Source organism: Pan troglodytes, chromosome 3 (genome assembly GCF_028858775.2).
Source record: "Pan troglodytes isolate AG18354 chromosome 3, NHGRI_mPanTro3-v2.0_pri, whole genome shotgun sequence".
Lineage (NCBI taxonomy): Eukaryota > Metazoa > Chordata > Mammalia > Primates > Hominidae > Pan > Pan troglodytes.
In genome coordinates this window covers 31127856-31153013 of record NC_072401.2, presented here as the reverse complement: position 1 = coordinate 31153013, position 25158 = coordinate 31127856, and the positions used below count along the sequence as shown (strand labels likewise).

Sequence of the window (25158 nt, the reverse complement as noted above, 5' to 3'; positions counted from 1 at the left end):
TTGGTTTAGGATAAGTTTTGGATAAGATTCAAATAATCTTGTGGACTTCCATATAAATTTGCAAATTCATTGCGGATCAAATCAATGGATGACCTTTTCCTTATTTCATAGACATCCAGAGATCCAGATAATGTTGCTTTACTAGATGACTAAAGACACAGCCTAACTTCCATCGGCTATTAGTCTTTTGCCTATGGTATGAGGCCAAATGTAACAGAAATTTCACCATATGCAGATTCATTGTGCCTTATGAAAACATCCTTGGTTATAGACAGGAGAAAAACATTGTAAAAATTATGCTTACAGAATGAGCACTGGAAGCTATGGTTGGCATCACTATGTAGATGCATTTCCACTAAAGAATATATATATATGCTCTCTCTCTCTCTCTCTATATATATATATATGTATGTATACACACACACACACACACACACAAATGAATTGACATTTAGTTTTCTTATTGCTTAATAGATGACAGCAAGTCAACCATTTGCTTCCAAAATTGAAGCAATTAAAAAAAAACTTCTCCCAAATTTTTTCGCTAGGTATACAATGAATATATTGAACATAATTCGATCACTAAAGAGAACATTATGAAGACAAACTGTGAAACTCTCACTGAAGTTAATGTAAATTTTTTGTATTTCAGGATCAGCTGCAAATGGATTTTAAAATGGATGTTTATTCAAACTAAGCTCCTGCCAAAAATAAATTACCTTACTTTCCATTTACTAAATACAATAAAATTTTTACTTGTAAGTACATTATCTAAATAACAGCATATCAAGGATAAGCTTAATAGAATTCAAGAATAATAAGCAAAATAGTAACTGTACTTTTCATACTATCACTCTTTAGGGGGATTACATTATTTTAAAAGAAAATTGAAAAATGCTTAGCACATAGTAAAATACCGGAGACTTAAAAATAAACAGAAAAATAGAATGCATATGCCTTTATGTTATGAATGAAAAACACAGTTGTACTTCTAGTTCACAAAAGTTTAACAACTACCAAGACCAGGTTTACCAAGGAAGAATGAAACACAAAGGTGGATACTTAATCTCAATAATGATGTAAATTATCCAGATTTTGCTCAGTTAAACACATTATTTAGTTGAGAGCAAAGGCTTTTGTTTGAAATGCAAAGGTATGAACTATGAAAATTTGGGCTACATCATCAGTGAGTTTTTCTAAAGTGTGAATTTCGGAAATAATTCCAGCAACTCTACCACACACATTTCCTAGAGTCTGCCAAAGAGTAACTATAGAAGCTTGATTTGAATGGCTCTCAAGTCTATGTAAACAAAACAAAAAGTAAGCGGTTAAGGGAGAGTATTATTTACAAACTTTCATTTCTACGAAGCAGTTTAACCTATTATAACGAAAACAACAGGACTTAGGTTCAACACTTTAAAATGTCTAATTTTCATGAAGATAAGAACACTCTTAAGAAACATCACTTTAATTTTTTCACAAATAAAGAGCTGCAATAAGGCAATTCAGGAAAACTATAAATAAAATGAAGGCTTTATGTAAAATGAAATCTCAATTTTTAAATTAGACCCTGCTGTATGGAATTGAAAGAATACAAAGGTCTAGTTTTACCTTAGATAAATCCATTTATCAAAAGAAGGAAATTCCCGCGAAACCCTGAATTCTTTTTTTTCTTTTATAACATCAGGTTTAATCAAAGAAAATATATTTTGGCAGTTCTGTAAAAATTAAAGGTCATATATTTTAAAAATAAAAATAGGAAATTGTCTACTTATGGCACAAACAAAAAGCAGAACAAAAAGGATCCCATTTATGTCAGATGTCAAAACAGAATGTAACTTTGTAAATGGATCCCTTGTCCCCTGACAGCAATATTGAGGAGATGAAACCTATCAATTACTATTACTAATTACATTAAGGAGAATGTGTTTCATCTGCCTTTATTTAATTTTAGGTCAGCTATTTACTTGGGGTTAAAAGTGTATACTTCTTTTGAATATGTAATGACAGAAAAGTTTTCCAAAGTCACTTTTGGCAAACTGTGCGATTCATTCCAATTGCTTTGAGGGTTTTCTCTTTTGGAATGTGGACTTATTTACTCAGTTAAGAGGCTAACACCATATATTAGTTTATTTATAAGCATATCACTTTGCCTTTTAAACAGGATGCCAACAGTCTTGATATTAGCTGTTTTAAATATTCAAGAATATAGAGCTAACCTCATCTGATGAGCCAAATGAAGCTTAAGTAACAGCACAGAACATATGAAGTGTTTGCATAAAATATCCATAAAAGTGTCACTTGATATGTCCATTCAAAAGCATAAGATTACACAATTTAGAATGCAAATGCTATCCAGACACAGGACAGAAGTACCATTAGGATAAGAACCGAGGTGTAAATATTCTGCAGACAGATCTCTTCACACTCCTTTGCATTAGGTGTTACTATTTTCTAGAGAAATGTCTACAAATCTCAATTTATTTTTGGGTGTTTAATCTGTAAAAAGTGCTACCATTTTAGCTAGAATCTTCCTTGTTTACAACACCGATAAAAGCACCAAAACAACACAAAAATCAGCTTCTCACTCCATGTAACACAATAATACAACAGATATAAACACTCCACTATGTCAAATGTTGGTTTAAAATAAATAAATAATTCAAATTCACATACACCAAAGGACATATTTTCAAAAGCCATTTAATGCAAATGTAGTTTGAACTGGTGTTTTCTTGGATTGCATTTGTTATTAGATATAAAAGTATATTCAGACTGTTTCTCCTTATCTGAGTAGCTACAGTAAAGTACTATATACAGAAAATATTTATTTAAAATACTAATTTCAATAATCATGAAAGCAATTAAGAATTCATATCTCTTTCTATAACTATAATCTTCAATGAGGCTATAAAATAACTTTTTCCTTTGCCTCAATTCTTCTCGGATTCCACATTCCACATGCAAAGCATATTTAATAGAAATTAGATTGACAGTCATAACTGTGTTTCTTGAGATGGGTTCTGACAGGAAGAAATACATGTTTTATTAGCTGAGGTTGCTGTACCATGAGACACAGTCCTTTCCAAAAGGTCTTGTTTGCTGTGTGGCAAACTTTGGTAGGTATACAAAGTAAACTTTCTGAGGATGCTATATTACACGAGGAAAACTTTCAAAAATAAATTTCAGATTTGCTTAAGTTCTGCCTCAGAATACATGTATTTTTTACTGTTTCTACATTTCACTGAGAAACTATTATGTCAAATATTCCACATAATCTTTACATTCTCAATATATCATAATGCATACCAAAATAGTCTTGCACACAGTACATCAATCATGAATATTTTCATTACTTGGCTTAAATAATAAATGGCTCATGCAATGTATTTTTGTTTGCAAACTTTTAATACCAAACAGGAAGAATGCAAATGGTAATTGCATATCATTATAGAACACTAATTATTATAGGTATCGATTATTATAGATATAAAAGATTGAAAGTGGAGTTTTGCATGACATTTGCATATCAGTAAATATTTTTAAACCAGCAGTTTCATCAAAGTAGTCAGTATTTCAATATCTCAGACTTAGTACTACATCTGCATGAATCAGCATCTATTTATCTGTAAAATCCTGCATTGTAAATAACATAGCTAAAACTTCTATGGTATCCAATTTGCATAGACACCAGTAGTAACTTTAGAAACTTTTTCTCTGGATGTAATTATCCACTTAGTTGCCACAGAAGAAAATAATTTCAGGTGAAAACTAACCATCTAAGTAATACACACATATTTATTCTGGAAACAAAAAAATGTAGTATGAATTAGGGATGTCAAGTGCAAAGAGAACTGCCAAACACTGCCTACTCTGAATATTTCTTTCAGTAGTTTAGTGAACCTTAATTCTAATTTGCAAAATACAGTGGTATACCTCTTGTAGATGGCCTTTGCTAAATTAATGGTGCAAAAATTAACATTAAATTCCTACTGTTAAAATTTTAATAACTTTAAAAACGAGAAGACAAAACTTTACAGAAGATAATCTGTCTCAGAGTTATTAGCCCTCCCTGGGATATTTAAATATATTTGGGATACATCTTACCTGTTTGCTGTACTTGTTATTGGTTTGACAGCTGTACTCAGAGCAGTGATCTGATCCAATTGAAATGTTGTCTCCTGCTCCCACAAATGTGTTGGCTGGTGGTAGATCTTGTACGGCCTGGTGTTTTTTTCCTGCAGTTGGTGACTGGGGATGAAGCTGAACAGTAGGCAATGGGGAACTAGATTTGTAATGCCTTGCCAGGTCAGGACTGCCGGGCCCACCATTAACGGATCTGTATCGCCCCATGCTTGGGCTGTCTGACAGCTTCTCATTGACACTATCATACCTCTGTCCATTTGGCTTAGAAGCCTCCACAGTGACAATGCTGCTGTAGAGAGGCTGCTTAGATTTTTTGTTTTTCTTGTCCTTTTTAGGCTTTTTAGATTTGTCATGCTGTTGGGGTGTAAAAAAGTCTTCGTGATCTTTTTTGCCGGCTTCATAGCCATTTTTATTTTTGGACCTGCAGTACCTTGCCATCACTACAATTAAGATGATTAGAATCACCGTCATAATGCCAGCAACCACGCCAATGACAATACTGAGTCTCTGTTTGCTAATTTCATAGCTTGGGTCACCAGCTATATCCTGGGTGAGTGGGGTGTGCAAACTTCTAGCTATCTGGGAGTCAATCACAGTTGCATTAGAAACACTTTCATTGACAAACACGTGCACCAGAGTCGTGGTGGACTGGGAAGGCTGCCCACTGTCATTCACTTGCACCACCAACCTGTGCAAGCCATAATGCTTTTGGGTGAGTTTTCCCACTAAGGAAACCACACCACTAGTGGGATCAATTTCAAACAGCTTGAAGGGATTTCCTCCCACAATGCTGTAGTTCAGGTCTGCATTGATGCCATCGTCACTGTCTGTTGCCAACACTGTAGCTACTACTGTCCTGACATTACTCGAAGGTGGCAGTAAAGTGTAGGAAATGTTTTTGGGAAGGGTAACTGTGGGAGCATTGTCATTTTCATCCATCACAAAAAGCGAGACTGTAGCTGTGGCAGATCTGGGAGGATCTCCCCCATCCACAGCCTTGACTCTGAAAGTGTATGTGGTCTGATGTTCCCGGTCAAAAGACATTGTGGAGTAAATGGTCCCCGTGTCATTTTCAATAGAAAAAATGTTATTGTTCTCCTCTATGTACAGGCTCATCTCTGCATTCCGCCCCTTGTCAGCATCCATCACGGTGACCATCCCCACAGGGCTGTTGGGCTGCAAGTTTTCTTTCACATAAAAGGTGAAGACGTCCTGCATAAACTTAGGGTCATTGTCATTCTTATCAGCCACCTGCACAATCACCGTAGTGCTGCCCTGCAGCACGGGGATGCCTTTGTCTTTGGCGTTAACTTTAAACTCGTACCTGTCAGTCTGCTCGCGGTCCAGCACGGTATTGACCAGGATGTCCCCAGAATCGGGATCGATGGCAAAGATCCCCATCACAGAGGAGTCCAGCGAGTAGGCGATCTCGGCGTTCTTACCGCTGTCTGCGTCTGTCGCCAGCACCGTGGCCACCCTCTCGCCCGGGATGTTGTTCTCAGGGAAGTAAACCTCCACCACCGACTGGCCGAACATGGGCGGGTTGTCGTTGGTGTCTCCCACCTTGACAATCAGGGAGTTGTTGCTCGAGAGGCTGGGGCTGCCTGAGTCCACCGCCACGATGACCACGTTGAACTCCCGGGTGGCCTCATAGTCCAGAGGGGTCGAGGTGTGCAAGAAGTACTTTTTCTTGTTCTGGTCGCCCTCGGTGTCGCTGGCTGGCTTGAGCTGGAAGGGCACGTCGCCCACCACGGTGCAGGTGACCACCCCGTTCTCGCCTTGGTCTCGGTCGGACACCTGCACCAGAGCGATGGGGGTGTCGACCAGAACGTCCTCGGCCACGTTGGCCACCCCGTCCTTGAGGGGGATGCGCCCAATCTTGCGGATTTCAATGGACGGCACGTTGTCGTTCTCGTCTTTGATGTTAAGGACCACGGTGGCCTTGTCGGTCTTGGGGGGCTGCCCGCGGTCGCGGGCCATGACCGTGAAGCGCAGCTGGTTCACCTCCTCGCGGTCGATCCGGTGCAGGACGCTGAGCCAGCCGGACGTCTCGTCAAGGCGCAGCAGCCGCCTCACCGACTCGGTGGCCGCCCCGAACACGTATTCGATCTGCCCGTTGACCCCCACATCCAAGTCGGCTGCGCGCAGTTGCAGGATGGGGGTCCCCGGGGCGCTGTTCTCAGCCAAGTCGGCCTCGTACACGCTCTTCTCGAAGCGGGGGCTGTTGTCGTTCACGTCGGTGATGAGGACCCGTAGGATGGCCTGCGAGGAGCGAGGCGGGTCGCCGCCGTCGCGCACTCGCAGGGTCAGCTCGTAGGAGTCGCGCTGCTCGCGGTCCAGCGCCCCCTTCACGATCAGCTGCGGCTGCTTCTCGCCGTCCGGGGTGTCCGCCACCTGCAGCTCGAACACGCTGCTGCGGCCGCCGGGGTTGGTGCCGCCGCCGCCCTCTGATGCGTCCAGCCGCCGCTTGGAGCCTCCCGAGCCGCCGCCGCTCGCGCCGTTCCCGCCGCCCCCGGGGTAGGGGGCGCTGTCGGCCGCCCCGGCGCGCCGGCTCTCGCCGCCGCTGCCGCCGCCTCCGGGCTCCTGGAGCAGCTCGTAGCGCTCGATGCCGTTGCGGCCGAAGTCGCGGTCGGTGGCTGTGGGCAGCAGGTAAAGTGTGCCCACCGGCCGATTCTCCTCCACCGTGAGCGTGAGCACGGGCGACGGGAAGGTGGGCGTGTTGTCGTTGATGTCAAGCACGATGACCCGACCCTCAAACAGGTCCACCCAGCTCTGCGAGGGTCCGATCACCGACACCTCGAAGTCCAGGAAGCACTCGTTCTCGTCGAAGATCATCTGACACTGGGGCAGCTTCTCGCGGTCGATGCGCCGCTCGCTCGTGCTCAGCTCGCCCGTGAGGTTGTCGATCTTCAGGTACTCGGAGCCAGACTCCAGGCTGAAAGTCACCTCACCCGATCCGGTCACGATGCCCAGGTCTGAAGCCACGTTGCCGATGCGGACGTCGGCGGGGCCCTCCTCGGCCAGCCGGTACCGGAGGAGCTGCTTGGCGGCCGCCAGGCTGAGCGAGAGCGGCAGGAGGAGGCAGCAGCCCAAGCACCAGCCGCGCGCCCATCCCGCGGTCCGCATCCTCAGCATCTTCTCCTGCTGCTGCTGCTACTGCTCCTTCTAACCACAGCCCCCTCGGCGCCCCCCTCCTCCGGGGCCGGCCGCCTGCCCTCCCCCCAGTCCTCTCCCCTCTCCCGGAAAGGAAGGAGCGAGAGGGAGGGGAGGGAGGGGGCAAAAGCGGCGTGGAGAGTTGGCCGGGAATGGGGGTGGGAGGGCAGCGATAGATGCTTCTTTTTTTCCTCCTGCTTCTTCCGAAAGTTATTGTTTCATAATTCATGCAATGGGTGCTAATCGCCCGCTCGCCTGCCGCCGTTCAGTCGCAGTACTCACAGTTCACGGGACACTGCGCGCCGCGGGTTCGGCGGCCCCCCCACCCACAGTCATCCCCGCAGCCGGCGGAGAATCCCCGGCTCTAGTCCCCGCTCTGTCGGAAGGGGCCAGAACCGCTCCGGCAGACGGGCAGTGGGGCTGGGAAGAGGTGGGGAATGAGCCTGCAGCCTCCCCCGCCTGCCAGCCCGCTGGTCTTTGCTGCTACTCGAGTTGAGTCCAATTCACGTTCCAGGCACTCACTCCAAACCCAGGCTCTGCTCCGGCTCCGGCCACCCAGACAAACGTGAGTCGCTTCCTGCACCAGGCGCTGGGGCCAGCAACAAGCCAGTCTCAACTCCGACTCTGCTCATGCAGCGGGGGAGCCAGTCAACAGATCGAGAATGAAAAATCCCCCGGCACGTCGCTTCGGGCACGGTGCAGCGGAGACTACTCGCGTCACAGAGCGGTCAGTGTCAGGGTCCCCCCGGAGCGCCAAAGAGAAGCCCGAGCCATCTTCAGAGACGCCCAGAGTCAGTCCCTTCTCACCCCGGAGAGCGCGGGTTTCTCTTTTTTCTTAACAACTCTGCGCAAGGTCATTAGTCACGAAGCAGCCGCCTGAAACCGCAGCAGCCTTTCGCCCACGGGGGCGAAGGCTGAGCAGTGCGCACCGTGCGGTGCCCAAGTTTGGGTTCGCAGCCGCAGAGTCCGTGCCTTTTCTCACCTGCATTCGGCCCGCATGTCGGAGCAGTGGGATCTGCAGCGCTGTGCGCGATTCAGGGAGGAGATTGCAGCCTCTCTCTCCCCGCTCTCTCTCGATCCCTCCCCTCCCTCCCTCCCTTTCTCTCTCCTCCCTCCTCTCTCTCCTCCCTCCTCTCCTTTCCCCTTTCCCCCTCTCCCACTCGCTCTCTTGCACGCTCTCTCTCCTTCCTCTTAGTCCCAATGCAGGGAACTCAAGCTGAACTTGATCCCTTTGCAGTTCAAAGGTGAGCAAACCAGGCTCGGAGCACAGGCGACGTTAGCCGGCGAAAGCGCACGGCCGGGCGTCCCCAACGGCAATTAACAAAGATGCCCAATTCTGTCTGGATTTCCGAAGAAAAGCCAAAGGCTTTCGGGCGGGGGTGGAGGGGGAGGTGGAGTCAGAGACAGCTGCCAAGTAGCTTAAAAAAAAAAAATCCAGTTTGCCAAGGGGAGAAAAAGTGTCAGTCGGTTGTGGCCTCGGAAGTGCCCTGGCACGGCTGGTGAATTCCGCAGTTGTCTCGTCCCTTTTCGCGTCTGGGAGAGTCTGGTGCGGGCGCTCCCGCCGCCCCTCGGGCTGCAGCGGCTCGGAGACACTGAACCGCTAGTGGGAATCTCCCGTTCGCTACCCGCGAGCAGGAAACCCGCAAGTTGCCCAAAGTGGTGGTTGCTGCTGGGTGCTCGCTTGCTCACGGATCAGGCTTGTCCCTGACGCTGCTGCTGCAGCGGCGGCGGCAGTAGCAGCCGAGCCGCCGAAACTACACACTAGGAGAGAGCGAGGGAGGAGGGCCCGGGGTAAGGAGGCGGGAGGGAGCGTCAGCCAGCCGCCGCGCTCGGGAAAGCCCAGCCTCAGCTCCAGGGGCCGCTCAAAGTGTGCCCAATCCCAGCCAGTCCTCTTTAAGCCAAAGCCCAGTCCCCCTCCCCAGCAAGTACCGCCGTCTTCTCTGGGGGACTTGTTTTCCCTCCCTCGGGCTGGTAAATTTCCTCCTCCCTTGACTAATGCCCAGTTCACGCGTGAGAGCTTTCGGAGCTGGTGTCAGGATAGGTTTCTCCTTCTCCCTCCCTCTCAGACGACGTCCTCCTCCCCCCGGAAAGTGTCTCCGGTTCGCGATTTAGCATCTTGGTTAGGACATGGTTATCGGGGTCCTGGGGAACCTACGAGCGCCCAGAAAGCCACTCTGTTCTGAAAAACCATGACGGGCTGCAGTAGTGAAGAGAGAACATCAAACTCCAGAGAGCGGGAGAAAGATCCTTTTTTGGGAGCTCAGACTTTGGATGGTTGCGGGGGGCAGGGGCGGCGTTGGGTGGAGGGGGAAGGATGTCTGTCTTTGTTTAAATGCTTGACATTCCTGTCGTCGTGCTTGCTTGCGGGGGTAGACCGTGTGTGCGCGCCTGGGGAATAAACACATGTTGGAAACCTCGGTATTATTTTCTGAGCAGAAACCTGCAGCCTTTAGTAACTGGCAAAGTGTAGCGTCACCTATCTGGATAAAAGGGAAATAAACTTTAATGGCAACTTTGTGTACCAAAGTGTCCCCAGCTTTCCCATCTCTCCTTTTGACTTTGTGTCCCTTGACTGTCCCTATTTCCCGAAGCAAGGCTTCTCCAATTTTCATTCACGACCACCGCAGCCGGCCTCATCAGATCTCAGGTCTGGTTGTGTTTTTGAACTGAGCCATTTACTCATTTATTTCAGTGGCTGTAAACGAAGAGGCCCGGCTAGGATTAAGAGGACTGAGGCGGACTGTAGGTATTTGGGGAGAATTTTTACCATCTCGAAAGAGAGAAAGGGCCGCTGCTGGGATTTGCTTAGTCTTCAGCTCGCCTGACGTATCCATATACATTTAAGGGCCTCCCCTTAAAGAAAAATTTAAAGCCGAAAAAATAAAATCTGTCCGGTGTGGGTATTCTTTACGAGACCTGGGTGACGAGGCAGAATGATTTAAACAAGACAAACACCAATAAAGTCAACGAGCAGATGTAGCGCGCGGTTGTTTGGGCGGGCGCAGGAACAGGAATGAGGAGGGAGAGGCGGCAGAGATTTCCAAGCTCTCCCTACAGGGGATCGTAGATGCCCGTTGGATGGAAGGGTGTCTAAGTGTGTGTCAGGGAGCTGGCGAGTATTTTCCAGTCTGTGAAAGTAGCATCACCCCAGGGGTGGTGGCTCCTCCTCCGAGGCCAGGGCAGGGAACCCGGCCTTCCCGCTAACCCTCCCGCTGCTGGCACCCGAACCTCTCAGCTCTGTATCTGCAGCATCAGCGAGAAAAGCCCCGCGCGCAGGCTCAGTGCGCACCGCCGCAGTTTCGAGCCGGGGGCGGGGGTGGGCTCCGCAGCGCCTTCGCGGCCGGCTAAGTGGCAGTAAAGCCAAATCCCTCTTACATTTGGCAAGAACCTGGGTTTATCGGAACGCCTGCCTCCCTCCAAACCTCCGACCCTGGTTCCCCTTTTTCCCAGGTTGGAGGCAAATGGGAGAAGCCGTCTCCACTCCGCGGTCTTGCGCCGTGCATTCCGATGCGCGGCAATATGGTGCAGTGCACTCACTCCCCTCATCGCCTTACTAAGATTTTGCAAACTTCAGGCAGCCGCGTGGGCAGAAACGTTGTGCACTCCCTCGTCCCTCTCCAGACCATAAACTTGAATAAGCCTCTCCGCATCTTCAAAGCATTTGCCCGCGGCTCTGGCGCGCACTCTCCAGGCTCACACTTGAGGGGGGCGCGAAGGAGTGGGCGGCTTTTCCTCAGCGCGCTGCACATTTCTTCCCGGATGACTAGGGAGTTGCAGCGCGTCCTTCACAGTGGAGTGGTTTCCTCTTTGCGAGCGGGAGGAAGTCTCCAGCCCGCCCTCCTCACTCTCATTCCTACCAACTTCGCGGCGGAGCCAAGCCAGCGTGGGAAATGGGTCCGACGTGTGCTGCATGGAGAACAGCGAGGACAGACTGCGGGGGCCAAGAAGCCTGCTGGCTTTGCTCCCACCCCCATCAGTCCCAGGCTCCGACCTTTCTGCCAGAGCAGCAAAGAAGTGGCGGCGGCTTTGCCCTGCAGCGCCGTTCTGGGCAAGCAAAGGAAATGGGCGGGGTAGGGGTACGGGGGAGGTGAGAGGAGCCCTCGGGGCGCCCTTGCGGCGGCTGGAGCTCCCAGTCCTCTTCCGCCCCCTCTCTAGGGGCTGACACTCTCCTCTCGCCGGCGCAGAGGATGAATGAAGAGAGAAGCAGTTTCTCCCACCCCCGCCCCATTTCCGCAGTCTTACAGCCAGTGTCACAAGTGCTCAGCAATTTCATTAAATGGAACCGGGAGACTTAATCCCCCCCGGTACCAGACCTCACCGAGGGAATGTGATATCCGGCTTCGCTCCCACCCACCAACCCCGCCCGGCTTCTCAGACCTGAGGCTGCATTTATCTACTCAACCTGAGAGGAAAGGGTTCAGAAGGAAATGGGATCGAAAGTGTAACCGCCTGCAATAAATTAAAGAGGCTGCTGCTGCTGCTGCTGCTGGTGCTGCTGCTTTGGCGCCCAGAACTGGAGAGAGAAAATGAGATCAGTGTCCTAAAGCTTGCATCGATCAGAGTGATTAGACGTCATCGCATGTAGGAAGCAAAATGTTTGAGGGAATGTTGAAATGGAGATTTCTGTTTTTTCTTTAGTGGCTTTTTAAAAAAGAACAATAAAAGGAAATACCCCTTTGAAACCAAGATGTAAAAAATGAAATTGATTAAAATATAAATATCATCCCGTTCTAATATGCATTTAATAAAACCTTGACAAACGATTCATTTTCTGTGCCAGAAATCTTACCCTAAACTTAAAATATTCAGTAGATTTTTTTTTTTTAATTTACCTACTAACCTCGCTTGCTTAAACCTGTTTTGCCGTTAAGAAATTTCAGTGGCTGAACTGAAAAATAGCATTCAGGGTCCCTGATGTAGTTCAAGCCTCAAGAAAAGACAGTAAGAGAAGTAACTACAACAAAAGTTTATGGTTAAGAATACAAAGTAGATGCTGGAGATGTGATCTCAGGGGGCCTTTCATTTATAATAGACGCTGTATTCACAATAATATGAGAAAAAGGTTAAATACAGTAAACACGATAGCCAGTTCTGGAAAGATAAAAACAGTTTGACAGAAAAGGAGAAAGTAACTCAAGAACTCCACCAAGGGACAAACAGAGGAAATGACACTCGGATATCTCTAAATCCATTGACCTTTCATCTTTTTAAAAAGGGTCTTCTATCTGTAGACGTGTTTTCTAGGCCTTTATGATCAACCATTTCTCTAACCCCTTTCGCTAAATTTGATACTTCAGTCTTCCTTTTCTAAATAATTACTACAAACGATTGTCCTTTAAACATATATTACTTGAAAGAGTAAACATATCTATGCATAACTATTCCAAGTATGATTCTGATCCTTGAGACTATGAGAAACTTTAGATATATTTTACAGCCTTAAATCCATGCTTGTAGTATTAACATGTTTAGTAGACTGAAATGACTAAATTATTCATTGCAATAACAGCCTTTTTGATAGACATTAAAACTCAGCAGTTTAAATAAGGAAACCACAGATTTCCTTTTAAGCAGGTAATAACTGCTTGCATCAGTGGTTAATTGGTTTCTAGCCAAGACATAGAATAAGTTGTGCTGTTTAAATCAAGAAATCATATGCAAAGCTATATTTTACAGTGTATCTATAAAAGAAGCACACAGAAACTAAACTAAGTTGATTCATACTATCTACTGGATAACTATAAACATTTCCACAAGGCCGATATGAAAATCTCATTTACAAAAAAAAAAAAAAAAGAAGTTTTGAAAAATAAACTTTTAAGTGTATATTAGCTCACATGCTGTCTGGTTTTCAGATTTCAATAGAGTGTTTTAGGTTTTAAAATAACACAGAATAAATGATTTTTACTTTAAGTTTAGCACATACTGACAGTTGATTTTTTATTCATTTTCTAAAGGTTTACATGCCAAAATATGTGCAATATAGCAGAGATTTACAAGTCATGACACACATAAAAAGATCCAGTCAGTGACTATAACTGGCATTTGTCTTTTACTTACAAGATCATTAGCTTATGAATTTTTTCAACTTTACATTAATTTTCATACATTTACAAAAATGTAAGTTGGGGGCACACAGTATTTTATAAAATCTGGATTAGTTCTGGGAAGAAGACCCTTGATAGGTTAAAAGCAGTACATCCTATTATTTAGGGTCATCTGAAGCTATCTCCTTTCACTATTGATGGTAAAATTAGACCTACCAATGCCCTTTGCAGTACGAACTTGGGAGATTTGCATATTTTTACTATCGTGGCAGGATATATCAAATACTGCTGTGGATAATGACCTCTCAGCTAGATAATATGTTAAGGATTTAGGGGAGAAATTTCATTATAATTGCTTGGACAAATTTAATTCCCAAATAAATGACCTTGCTTATAACAAGAATGGTTGGAAATTATGTATTAGCTTTAGAAGTTTTAGCACCTGGCTGTGTCGACCTAGCTAGGCCACTTCTTATGTTCATTCTGAATAACAGGTGGTAGAAAACTTTATTCAAACAAATTTGATTGATTATAATTAGGAAATACATAATGTGGGATGTTTCTAGAATGAGAAATATAAGAAATTTGACTATTTCAGCAGCAATGAATTTTCTAACGACAGATGCTGATACTTATAGGGCAGTCATTGAGAACTTTCCCCAAGTATTTCTGACTGTGGCTTCTGGGCCTAACATGGAATTGTACCTCTTGGCCCCCTTGTGGCTAGATGAGGCCATTAACCAGTTCCGGGCAGCCCTAAGTGTAAGAGGAATTTCACTTCCCTGGGAAATACGGGTGCTGGTATGTAGTCATTGTTCAACTCTGTATAACTCAGACTGGTTGTGAATCTGACTTAGGACCAATACTTGAAGAATTCAGTAAACTTCAGGCTGACATTGATTTGGGAAAGTGGTAGTACATTTTCGATACCCATTTCAGCGCTTTTAAAATAAATCATCCATGTAAAGCTGAATTAAGAAGCATATCAAAGTAGATAATATGGGTTCAACAATACATCCCTATAAATCAGCAGGTGTGGTGTGCTATCCAGTCACAGAGAGAAATACAATTCCATTCACAAGAAAAGTTCTTCATAAAGCTACACACATTTGTATCTGGTGATTTTTAACACTATCAAACTGTTTAGTTAATATTTTTTCTAGTAACTGGTACAGAATTTGACACTTTGAACAGGACTCTTTATAAAGTATTGTTGACTCACAGTGGGATGGAAAGATAAGCATGATTCTTTGTATGTATGTTTTTTTTTTCTTTCAGTTCTTTTTATTTCTTGGTTTGGTTGTGTAACTGATTCTCAATATTGTCTGCAAATGATTGGATTAAAAAATTGCAAAAATGTAAATACAAGCTTGGAATTTGAGTAACATAGGTATAAAATAGTAAGTGTTTTGACACATTATTAAACTAACAGCACTGATTACTAACAGTATATGTTATCCAGATCTTTCTGTTCCTTAGTGATTCTTTACCTCTCTTTCCAGATGTTAGATCATGTCTGCCTGATCATGTCGGCCAATTTGGAAGGAAGGAATAGTCCTTACCTCTGCCTTTTCAGTGATATCTAATATAAAGCTTCTCTTTTTCATCTAATACCTAGGCAGCATTGTGCTTTTTTTTTTTTTTTTTTTTTTTTTTTTTTTTTTTTTTTTTAGATGGAGTCTTTTTCTGTCGTCCTGGCTGGGGTACAGTGGCTCACTGCAACTTCTGCCTCCTGGGTTCAAGCGATTCTCCTGCCTCAGCCTTCTGAGTAGCTGGGACTACAGGGGCGCACCACCACACCCAGCTAATTTTTGTATTTTTAGTAGAGATGGGGTTTCACCATGTTGGACAGGATGGTCTTGAGCTCTTGACCTCATGATCCACCTGCATCGGCCTCCCAAAGTGCTGGGATTACAGGCGTGAGCCAACACTGCACCTGGCCACATTTTTTAAAATAAAATATATTTAAAATATAAGAGAGAGGTTAAGAGCAAAATATGCCAAACTGAAAAAGGTATCACTGAAACTAAAGCCATGCCCTTGTTTCTATTTTATTTTCTCCTATGAAACAGTATTTTCTAAAGGTCTATAAATGAAAATTGCTTTGAACTAACAAAAGTTCTTCTCTGCAGGCATCCTGGCAATTGTTTCCCAATTCCAGAATTACCCTCCTGGCCAGACTGACTATGATGCCAATGAGGCTCAAGCTTTCAGGGTCTCTTACTTGTACCAGCTTCTTCCAAGACCTTGAAGTTGTGGTGCAGTGAGGGAGTGTTTGCACAGTTATGAGTTTGGTATTTGCAAGAGTAAGAATTTTAACCACGATAGGTTAAGAGCACGTTTTATCTCATTCCAGTTTCCTCTTTGCCACACTACTTGTTTAAATTGTGTTAGAGAGATCACAGGCATTTTGAGGATCCAGCTAAGGGAAAGTTGAGATGGGGATACATTTAATTTGGATGTGTTAAAATGTATTTTTATGAATTCACACTCCTGTTCTCTCACAGTTCAGTTGTTGCTAGCCATCATAGTGTAGAATGGCTTCCAAGAATTTTCGCAAAATCCACTTTGCCAGCTCATCAGTATGGTCGTGCAAAGGTGCAGCGTCACAGGTTGTGATGTGATAGGTTCCCAGGCCTATGTGGGTGATAGAGTATAATCAAAGCTTAAATGTATGGAGCCAGAAACTAGTCTGTAGAAAGCTCTTTCAATTATTAGACATGAAATTCCAAGCTAAGAAGGTGCTTTCTTATTGATGTTGAAGGGTTCAGAATATGCCACAGTGTCATAAAGGACTATTTTGAGTTGAAGACATTTGAGAATCAACAGCTGCAGAAAGAGGCTTTTTCGAAACTCTGTCTTTTTAAAAGCAATGCCTCCTGCAAATAATTCCATTGTTATAAATCCCTTCCCTGTGAGTTTCACAACCACAGAGGAGCAAATCTTAGCATCGACGTGAAGAAGTCAGCACAAGGTAGCACCTGGAAAGAGAAACAGATACTGGCATAAAACTATTATATCTAACATTTATTCTCTTAAGGGGCCATTGATCTTCCCTAAAAGTCATTTGTGTTTCCAGAAGTGCCCTCTGCCCTCCCCTGTACCCTATTAAGATGTTATATAAGCGCCCAATTCTAACTACCTCCTTGAATCACATTTCTTTGTCAACGCCCATGTACATACACATAATTAAATCTGTTTTTCTCTTTTAATAATCTGTCTTTTGCCAGCTTAATGTGCATACCTCTCAAGAACATAACCTAAACTGGTAGAGAAAAAGCTTTTCCTCTCTGACAATGTCTAATCAAAGCAAAAATCCTTTTTTGTCAGGAATTACTCAATAAGACAGCAGATATACTAAAAACATGCTATTCTTTTGAGTGTGTATGTCTTTTAAACACAAATACAAAATTTATTGGAATCCATGTTTGATGGTACAATTATGTAGTAGCAGTATTGCAAACAGCACTTGCATGAGTGGGCATAGGTCATCAAGACGGCTTACTAGAGGCACTCAGCACATCATGTTCCCTCCACACACACACACACAAAAAAACAAGAACAAAAACAGTGAGTAGATAACCACATGTCAAAATAGAGCATCTAAGGGAGAACACTAGATTTTAACAAGGAAGTAACAGGGACCCTCTGAGGCAGGAAAATTCAAGATGGCAGCACAAACAGGGAAGCGAAGCAGCTGACTGAAATCAGCTCAGAGCCAGGAAAGACTTCCCATTGCAGGATAAAGGTAAGTGAAAGATCCCCAACAATCCACATTCCCTCTATAGACACCTGCAATCCTAGCTACAGAAGACCTTCTTGGGACCCAGAGTCCCTGAGCATAGTATAGGGAACTGCCTGGAATAAACACAGCTACATTGCTTCAGAGAGGGAAATCATGCCAGGTCCCACCCATGCCCTGAGACCCAAGCCGTTGCAGCATGCCACTATTTTGAGAATGGGGCTGATCTCAGGCTACATCCTGTTTAATAACCCATGCGTTTTTATATTCCTGATGCACTTCCAACATCCCTCCACATTCACTCAGAATGCTGCAGTGTTGTCACACCATCTGGACCCAGCAGTGCAGCCATAACCCTGGCACACAAACCCATGAAGTACCCTACACCCTGGGCAACAAAAGGTCCAGCACATCAGGGGGACTGCCTCCAGGATACAGAGAGGCAAAACGTGCATTCCCCAAAGCCTGAGAACTGCATGCTCAGGGCAACTGCCACTGACAGCAACCCCACACATACCATCTAGGGGCTTGAAGATGGGCTTGTCCAGCCCACTGTTATCGCTACTAGTACCTGCACATACCACAAAAAGCCTGAGAACCAGCCCATGCAGAGCCCCAGTCCCCAGTGAAGCCTCACCACAGCCTCCACAAATAACCACAGCCCAATCCACTGAAGAACTCACAGGCAACTCTGTTATTGAAGCCTGAAGAACTCACAGGCTGAAGAAATCAAACTAAGAGTATACCAGAGAACCCACCCAGAACAAAAGCCAAAGTACCCTACCAAAGTAATACTATAGACAGATCTATAGAAAAATGTCTTTCCCTTCAAAAGCTACTCCACAAAGTTGAAAGAAATGATTTTTACACTAAATGCGCAGATAGCAGCATGAGGACACAAGAAACTAAAAAGCAAGGAAGCACTACACCACCGAAGGAATGCATTAATTCTACAGCAAAAGACCCCCATAAAAATCTATGAAGTGTCTTGACAAGGAATTCAAAATAATGATCTGAAGGTAATTCAGTGTGATAAGAGATAACACAAATAGACAATACAAAGAAATGAAGAAAACAGTGATCTGAATGAGAAATTCAGCAAAGAAAGATAGATATTGTAAAAAAAAAAGAGAGCCAAATAGAAATACTAGAACTGAAGAATGTAATTAATGAAATAAAAATACAATCAAGAACTTCCACAACAGACTATATCAAGCAGGAAAAAGAATTTCTGAACTTGAAGACAAGTCTTTTCAAATAACTCAGTCATGTAAAGAGAGAGAGAGAGTAAAAAAAAAAGTATAAATATGAATGAAGAAAGTCTACATGACATATGGGACACTAAAAACAAATAAATATTTAAATTTTGGGAATTCCAGAAGGAGAAGAGATTTAAAAGGCATAGAAAACCTATTCCATGAAATACATTGAATAAATTTTCTTCTAATATGTGGAAAGCTGAAAAGTTCCCATGTATTGGGAGATACGTAGACAGACAGATACAAGGAGCTCAAACATTCCTAAATAGATTCAACTTAAAAAGTCCTCACCTAGACACATTATAGTCAAACTGTCAAAAGTAAAAGACAAAGTGAGCATTTTTAAAACAGCAAAAGAGGAGCATCTAATTACATATAAGGGAATCTAACATATAAGCGAAGACTAATAGAAGACTTTTTTTTTTTTTTTTGAGATGAAGTCTCTCTCTGTAGCCCAGGCTGGAGTGCAGTGGCATGATCTCAGCTCACCACAACCTTCACCTCTTGGGTTCAAGCAGTTCTCCTGCCTCAGGCTCCTGAGTAGCTGGGATTACAGGCATGCACCACTGTACCTGGCTAATTTTTGTGTGTTTTTAGTACAGATGGGGTTTCACCTTGTTGGCCAGGCTCGTCTTAAACTCCTGACCTCAGGTAATCCATCCACCTTGGCCTCCCAAAGTGCTAGAATTACAGGCATGAGCCATCACTCCCAGTGGAGATTTTTAACAGAAACCTTACTTGCTGGGAGAGAATTGAAAGATATATTCATAACGCTGAAAGAAAAAGAAAACTGCAAGCCAAGAATACTATACCCATTAATACTATCCTTCACAAATGATGGAGAAAGAATTTCCTAGAGAAGGAAAAACAGAATTCATCACCACTAGACCAGTTCTACAATAAATGCATAAGGAAGTTGTACATCTGGAAGTAAAAGGATAATAAGAACCATCATGAAAATACATGAAAGCATCAAACTCACTGATAGAACAGATACATAAATGAGAAAGGGATCAGATATTATCACTACAAATAAAACACAACAAAAAAACCCCACTGAAACAGAGAGATAAACAATAAGAAAGGAAGACAGAAAAAAAGGATATATAAAGTAATCAGGAACCAACTAATCAGGAACAAAATGATGGGAGTCATTTTTCACCCATTAATAACAACCTTTAATGTAAATAGTTTAAATTCTATAATTAAAAAAAATAGACTGGCTAATTGGATTTAAAAAAAGACCCAACTATATAGTTACAAATGAAATCACAGAAATACAAAGGATCATTAGAGACTGTTACTAACACTATAGGCCAAAAAACTAGGAAACTTAGTGGAAATGATAAATTCCTGTACACATATAACCTACCAAGATTGAATGAGAAAAAAAATTAAAAATCTGAATAGACCAATAACAAATGAGATTGAATCAGTAAGAAAAAGCCTCCAAGAAAGGAAATCTCAGAACAGGTTGTATTTACTGCTAATTCTACCAAAATTTAAGGAAAAGCCATCATACTTTTTTAAACTATTTCAAATAATTAAAGAGGAGGAATTTCTTCCATACTCATTCTATAAGGCCCACAGTACCCTGATATCAAAAGCAGACAAGGATACAACAAGAAGAGAAAACTATAGGCCTGGTAAACATAGATGTAAAAATTCTCAACAAAATATTAGCAAACCAAATCCAACAACATATCAAAAAGACAACACATTATGGTCAAGTGGAATTTGTACCAGGAATTTAAAGATTGTTTAATATATGCAAATCAATAAATGTGACACATTACCTAAACAAAATGAAGGGCAAAATCCATATAATCATCCTAATAGATGTAGAAAAAGCATTCAATGAAATTCGTTATCTTTTTATGACAAAAACTCTCAGTAAGTTAGGTATAAAAGGTTTGTACCTCAACACAATAAAGGCAACATATGACAAATCAATAGCTAACACCATACTGAATGAGGAAAAGTTGAAAGCCTTTCCTCTAAAAACTGAAAGAAGACAGGGATGCTCACTTTTACCACTTTTAATCAACATAGCACTGGAATTCCTAGCCAGAGCAATTAAACAAGAGAAAGAAATAAAGGACACCTAAACTGAAAAAAAGGAAGTCAAATTATTGCTCTTTGCAGGGAACATGATTATATTCATAGAAAAACCTAAAAACTCCACCAAAAAACTCTCAGAACTGATAAATAGGTTCAGTGAAGTTGTAGGATACAAAATCAGCAGTAAAAAATTATGGTTTCTATATATGAATAATAAACTAGCTGAAAAAGAAATCAAGAAAACAATCCTACTTAAAATAGCTATAAAAATACCTCAGAATAAATTAAACCAATGAGATGAAAGATTTCTGCAATAAAAATTACAAACCACTGATGAAAAAAACTGAAGAAGACTCCCCCAAAATGGAAAGATATCCCATGCTCATGGATTGAATAAGTTAATATTGTTTAAAGTGACCACACTACCCAAAGCAATCTACAGATTCAAAGCAATCTCTATCAAAGCATCAGTGATATTCTTCACAGAAATAGAAACAATTCCAAATTCATATGGAACCACAAAAGACTGCAAATAGCCAAAGCAATACTGAGCAAAAAGAACAAACTGGAGACATCACGTTACCCGACTTTAAAATATGCTACAAAACTATTGTAACCCAAACAGCCTGACCTTTGTATAAAAATAGACACATAGACAATAGAGAATAGAGAACAGGAATAGGAACAGAATAAAGAAACCAGAAATAAATCCATTCATTTACAACAGTTGACTTTGGACAAAGGTGCCAAGAACAAAACTCTTCAATAGATGCTGCTGGGAAAACTATATATCCATATGCAGAGAAATGAAACTAGATCGCTCTCACAATATACAAAAATAAACAAAAAATGGATTAAAGATTTAAATACAAGCCCCAAAGCTACATAATTACTAGATGAAAACATAGGTAAAATACATCAGGGCATTGGTCTAGGCAAGGATTTTATAGGCAAAACTTCAAACCACAAGCAACAAGAAACAAAAATAGACAAATGGGACTATATCAAACTAAAAAGCTCCGCACAGCAAAAGAAACAACAAACGGGAGAGACAGCACGTGGAATAGGAGAAAATATTTGCAAACTATTCATCTGAAAATGGACTAGTATCCAGAATATAAAAGGAATTCAAATAAGCCAACAGCAAAGCAAACAAACACACAAACAAAGAAAACTGCAAATAATCCATTTAAAAGTGGACAAAGGATCTGAACAGACATTTCTGCAAACATGACATACAAATGGCCAAGAAATATATGAAAGAATGCTTAACATCATGAATCACCAGGGAAATGCAAATAAAAAATCATTGAGCTATTTTCTTATCCCAATTAGAATGGCTATTATCAAAACGACAAAAAACCGCAATACCAGCTAGGATGCAGAGACAAAGGAACTCTTATACACTGTCGGTGGGAATGTAAGCTAGTACAGCTATTATGGATAATAGTATGGAGGTTTCTCAAAAAACTAAAAACAGAAAATCCATGCAGTCTCAGCAGTCCCACTGGTAGGTATTTATTCAAAGGAAAGTAAATCAGTATATTGAAGAGATAACAGCATCTTCATGTTTATTACTGCTCTATTTATGATATCCAAGATATGGAATCAAGGTAATTGTTATCAAATCTGATGCAACTTTTCCTGAAAAGTCTGGTACTTTGGATGAAATGACACACCCTGTGTTAGGCTATTCTTGTGTTACTATAAAAAAATACCTGAGGCTGGGTAATTTATAAATAAAAGATGTTTAATTGGCTCATAGTTTGACAGGTTATACAGAAAGCATGGTGATGGTATCTGCTTGGCTTCCAGACCTCAAAACGTTTACCATCATGATAGAAGGTGAGGGAGGAGCACGTGTCTCACATAGTGAGAGAAGGAGCAAGAGAGAGAGAGAGATAGGGAGAAAGAGAGAGAGACAGAGAGTATGTGAGTGGGAGATGCTATGGTGCTACATGCTTTTAAACAACCAGATATCACTCATCACAAAGGAGACAGGGCTAAGCTATTCATGAGGGATATGCCCGCATGATCCAACGACCTCCCACCAGGCTCCATCTCTAACACTGGGGATTTTAACATGAGATTTGGCAGGGACAGAGGTACAAATTATTATCACACCCAACATCCAACAATGCAATAAAGAGAGCTCAAAGGAACAAATGTTTCAGCGACAAAACTTTTACAACTATTAATCAATAAGTTAAGTATGCTTTATCTGTACAATTATGAATCTCAACATGGTACAATAACATTTTAAAAATCTTTTTCAATTGTTCCTCTTTGTGTCTTAATTTCAAATTAATTCTCTCTCTATATTTTTTATTTTGGAAGTGTTGATCATACCAAAATGCAAAAAAAGAAGTATTATAGAAGTGTGTCAGTCCTTTAATTAACTGACTAATTTAAAATAGTATAGAATATAGACAATGATTATAAGCAAAGTGTGGACATAAACATTTCCTCAAACCACAAATTCAATTCTGAAAACTAAAATGTTTATGCTTTACATAACCTAAGTTATAAGTAAATATGGCATAATGATATTTTCCTAAAAACAATAATCATATTGATATAACAAATAATTACTGGACCAGATTGTTGGTGTTAGGTGTTGCTTTGGTGAGGAAAATTTGGAATAAAAGGCACTGGCTTTGAATTCCAGGACTTCCACTGTGTTTCTCTGGGATGTTGATTAATCTTCCTGAGTCTTGGTTTTTACCATTTAATTCAATTCATCCACCATGTATTTAAATTCTATATTGTATCAGGTCGTATGTGAAATTTTGGGTATGAATAAAACTAAAATCCTTGCTGTCATAAAGCTCATATTTTAATTCTACCTAATAACATGGAAATAATAAGCCACCTTTTAGGTTGTTGTAAGCAGTAAATAAGATAATTCTATAAAAACAATTAACGATGCCTTGAAAAGTTAAGCTCTTTCTAAAAGTTATTTTTCTCCTACTCATTCTAATGCTCTTCTAAGGATTTGGGGTTAAATGTTATAGATTTTGCAGGGGTTTTCATTTCTTTTTTAATTTATTTTCGGAGTTTAGAATTGGAGTCATTTACATGTGTATTACTCTTAATTTGTTCAAAGGTAGGCAAATTACAGCCTTCAGGCCAGATCTGGTTCTTGGCTTGTTTTGTATGGCCCCTTAGCCAGAAATGTTTTTCTACACTTTAAAAGGGTTGTAAAAAACAAACAAAAAAGAATATGGTCCAGATATGGTATGTGGCCAAAAAGCCTAAAATATTTACTATCTGGCTCTTAACAGGAAGTTTTCTGACATCTTGTTAGAATATTGACTTGGTGAATATGGTGATAATACTGAAAAATATACTATTTCAAGGTACATGATACAGGAATTTCCTCAACAAGTAAACATATAGATGGAACATATATTGATTAGGTCCATATGTAAATCTCCATATCCGTAAAGCTGTGCCTCAAGTATATCCCTTGAGGCACATTACATAATCCTTATACATAGTGATATGTTGCTTTCATTATAACAAAGAGTACCTATAGTATTTCGGTGATGTGTTAAAAATGATCATTTCTCCCATTGAGAGGTTGATTCTCTGTCCCCTCCCCTTGAAACAGGAAAGACTCTGTGATTGATTGGTTTTACCAGTAGAACACAGTGGATGTAACACTGTACCAGTTTCTGTACCTTAGAGCCCTCTTTCTGGAAGCCCTGAACTGACACATAGGGAATACAATTACCTGGTGCTTGCTATGCTGGAGAGACCTCATGTTATGTAGGAACTTCAAGTGACAGTCTCAGCTGAACCCTGCCTTTCAGTCATTCCTTCCAAGGCACCAGATGCAGGAATCAAGCCATTTTGGACCCTCTAGATCAGTCCATCTGATAACTGAATATCACTGAGTTATCTCAGTTGACACCATATGAAGCCAATGAATCACCACCTGATCCCTGCCCAAATTCTTGACCCACAAAATATGGGTGAGAATATATTCATTATTATAGACACTACATACTACATTTCAGAGTGGTTTGCTACTCAGCAATAAATAGCTGGAACATGGGTATTCTGATTGGTAACTTAATGGATGCTGAATGTCAGTACTAGATTTAATAATGATAATGGTTGCCATATTGTGGCTCATTTATGTGCCAGACACCATTCTCTACACCATTCATTTGGAAGATTATCATTTAATATAATAACCCCATGAAGTTACTAGGTTATGAAGATTATTTTCTACATAGTACAGATAAGGACACTGAGATTTAAGGAGCTTAAGTAATAAAGAGGTGTCACAGCTACTAAGTGACTAGGGCTAGGGGATATAACTCAGTTTTTTCATATTGGAATACCTTGCGCTGACCTATTAGAAATACCGCCTCACATTATAATGGGAAACTGATCTAATCAGTGTATGAAGCTTCACCCATAAGTAGGTAGATACACTAAACATCTTTCTTGTTTATACTACTTTATTTAATTAATCTTATGTGGTTTTTCATTGTAAAAAATCTGTCTTCAGTGCAGCTCTTTTTAACTGACAGTCTGTGTTCAGAATTGTCTAGACTAAAACAGAGTAGAGCTATATTTAAATGTACCTATCTCCTTTATGTCAGATAAAAGCAAGCATGCCATTTGTTTCTAACTTTTAAGGGCACTAAATATAATTCAAAATGTTTTGAAGGACACATTCAATTAAAGGAGCTTTATTTCCAAAAGTGACACACAGTCAGTATTTATGAAAAAATCC

The 25158-nt window shown here is 41.8% G+C and overlaps 2 protein-coding genes across 21 annotated transcripts in view; one reads left to right on the top strand and one right to left on the bottom strand.

The window, feature by feature from the left end:
* Positions 1 to 9298, bottom strand: part of PCDH7 (protocadherin 7) — a 432140-nt gene extending 422842 nt beyond the window's left edge. For 7 of the 20 annotated variants that reach the window (XM_009447471.5, XM_016951431.4, XM_016951433.4 and 4 more), the window contains exon 1: positions 4108 to 9297. In XM_009447471.5, the coding sequence (XP_009445746.1) occupies positions 4108 to 7281 (3174 nt within the window). In that variant the 5' untranslated portion in view covers positions 7282 to 9297. Of the gene's footprint in view, positions 1 to 1611 lie in introns of all 20 variants that reach the window. The other 13 variants (XM_009447467.4, XM_009447468.4, XM_063809454.1 and 10 more) reach the window with 5 other exon arrangements.
* On the top strand, positions 8453 to 12139 carry LOC129143707 (uncharacterized). The gene is made up of 2 exons (XM_054682824.1): positions 8453 to 8543; positions 9366 to 12139. The coding sequence occupies exon 2, from the start codon at positions 10807 to 10809 to the stop codon at positions 11371 to 11373; it is 567 nt and encodes a 188-aa protein (XP_054538799.1). The 5' UTR covers positions 8453 to 8543; positions 9366 to 10806; the 3' UTR covers positions 11374 to 12139.
* Positions 12140 to 25158: the final 13019 nt, after the last annotated feature.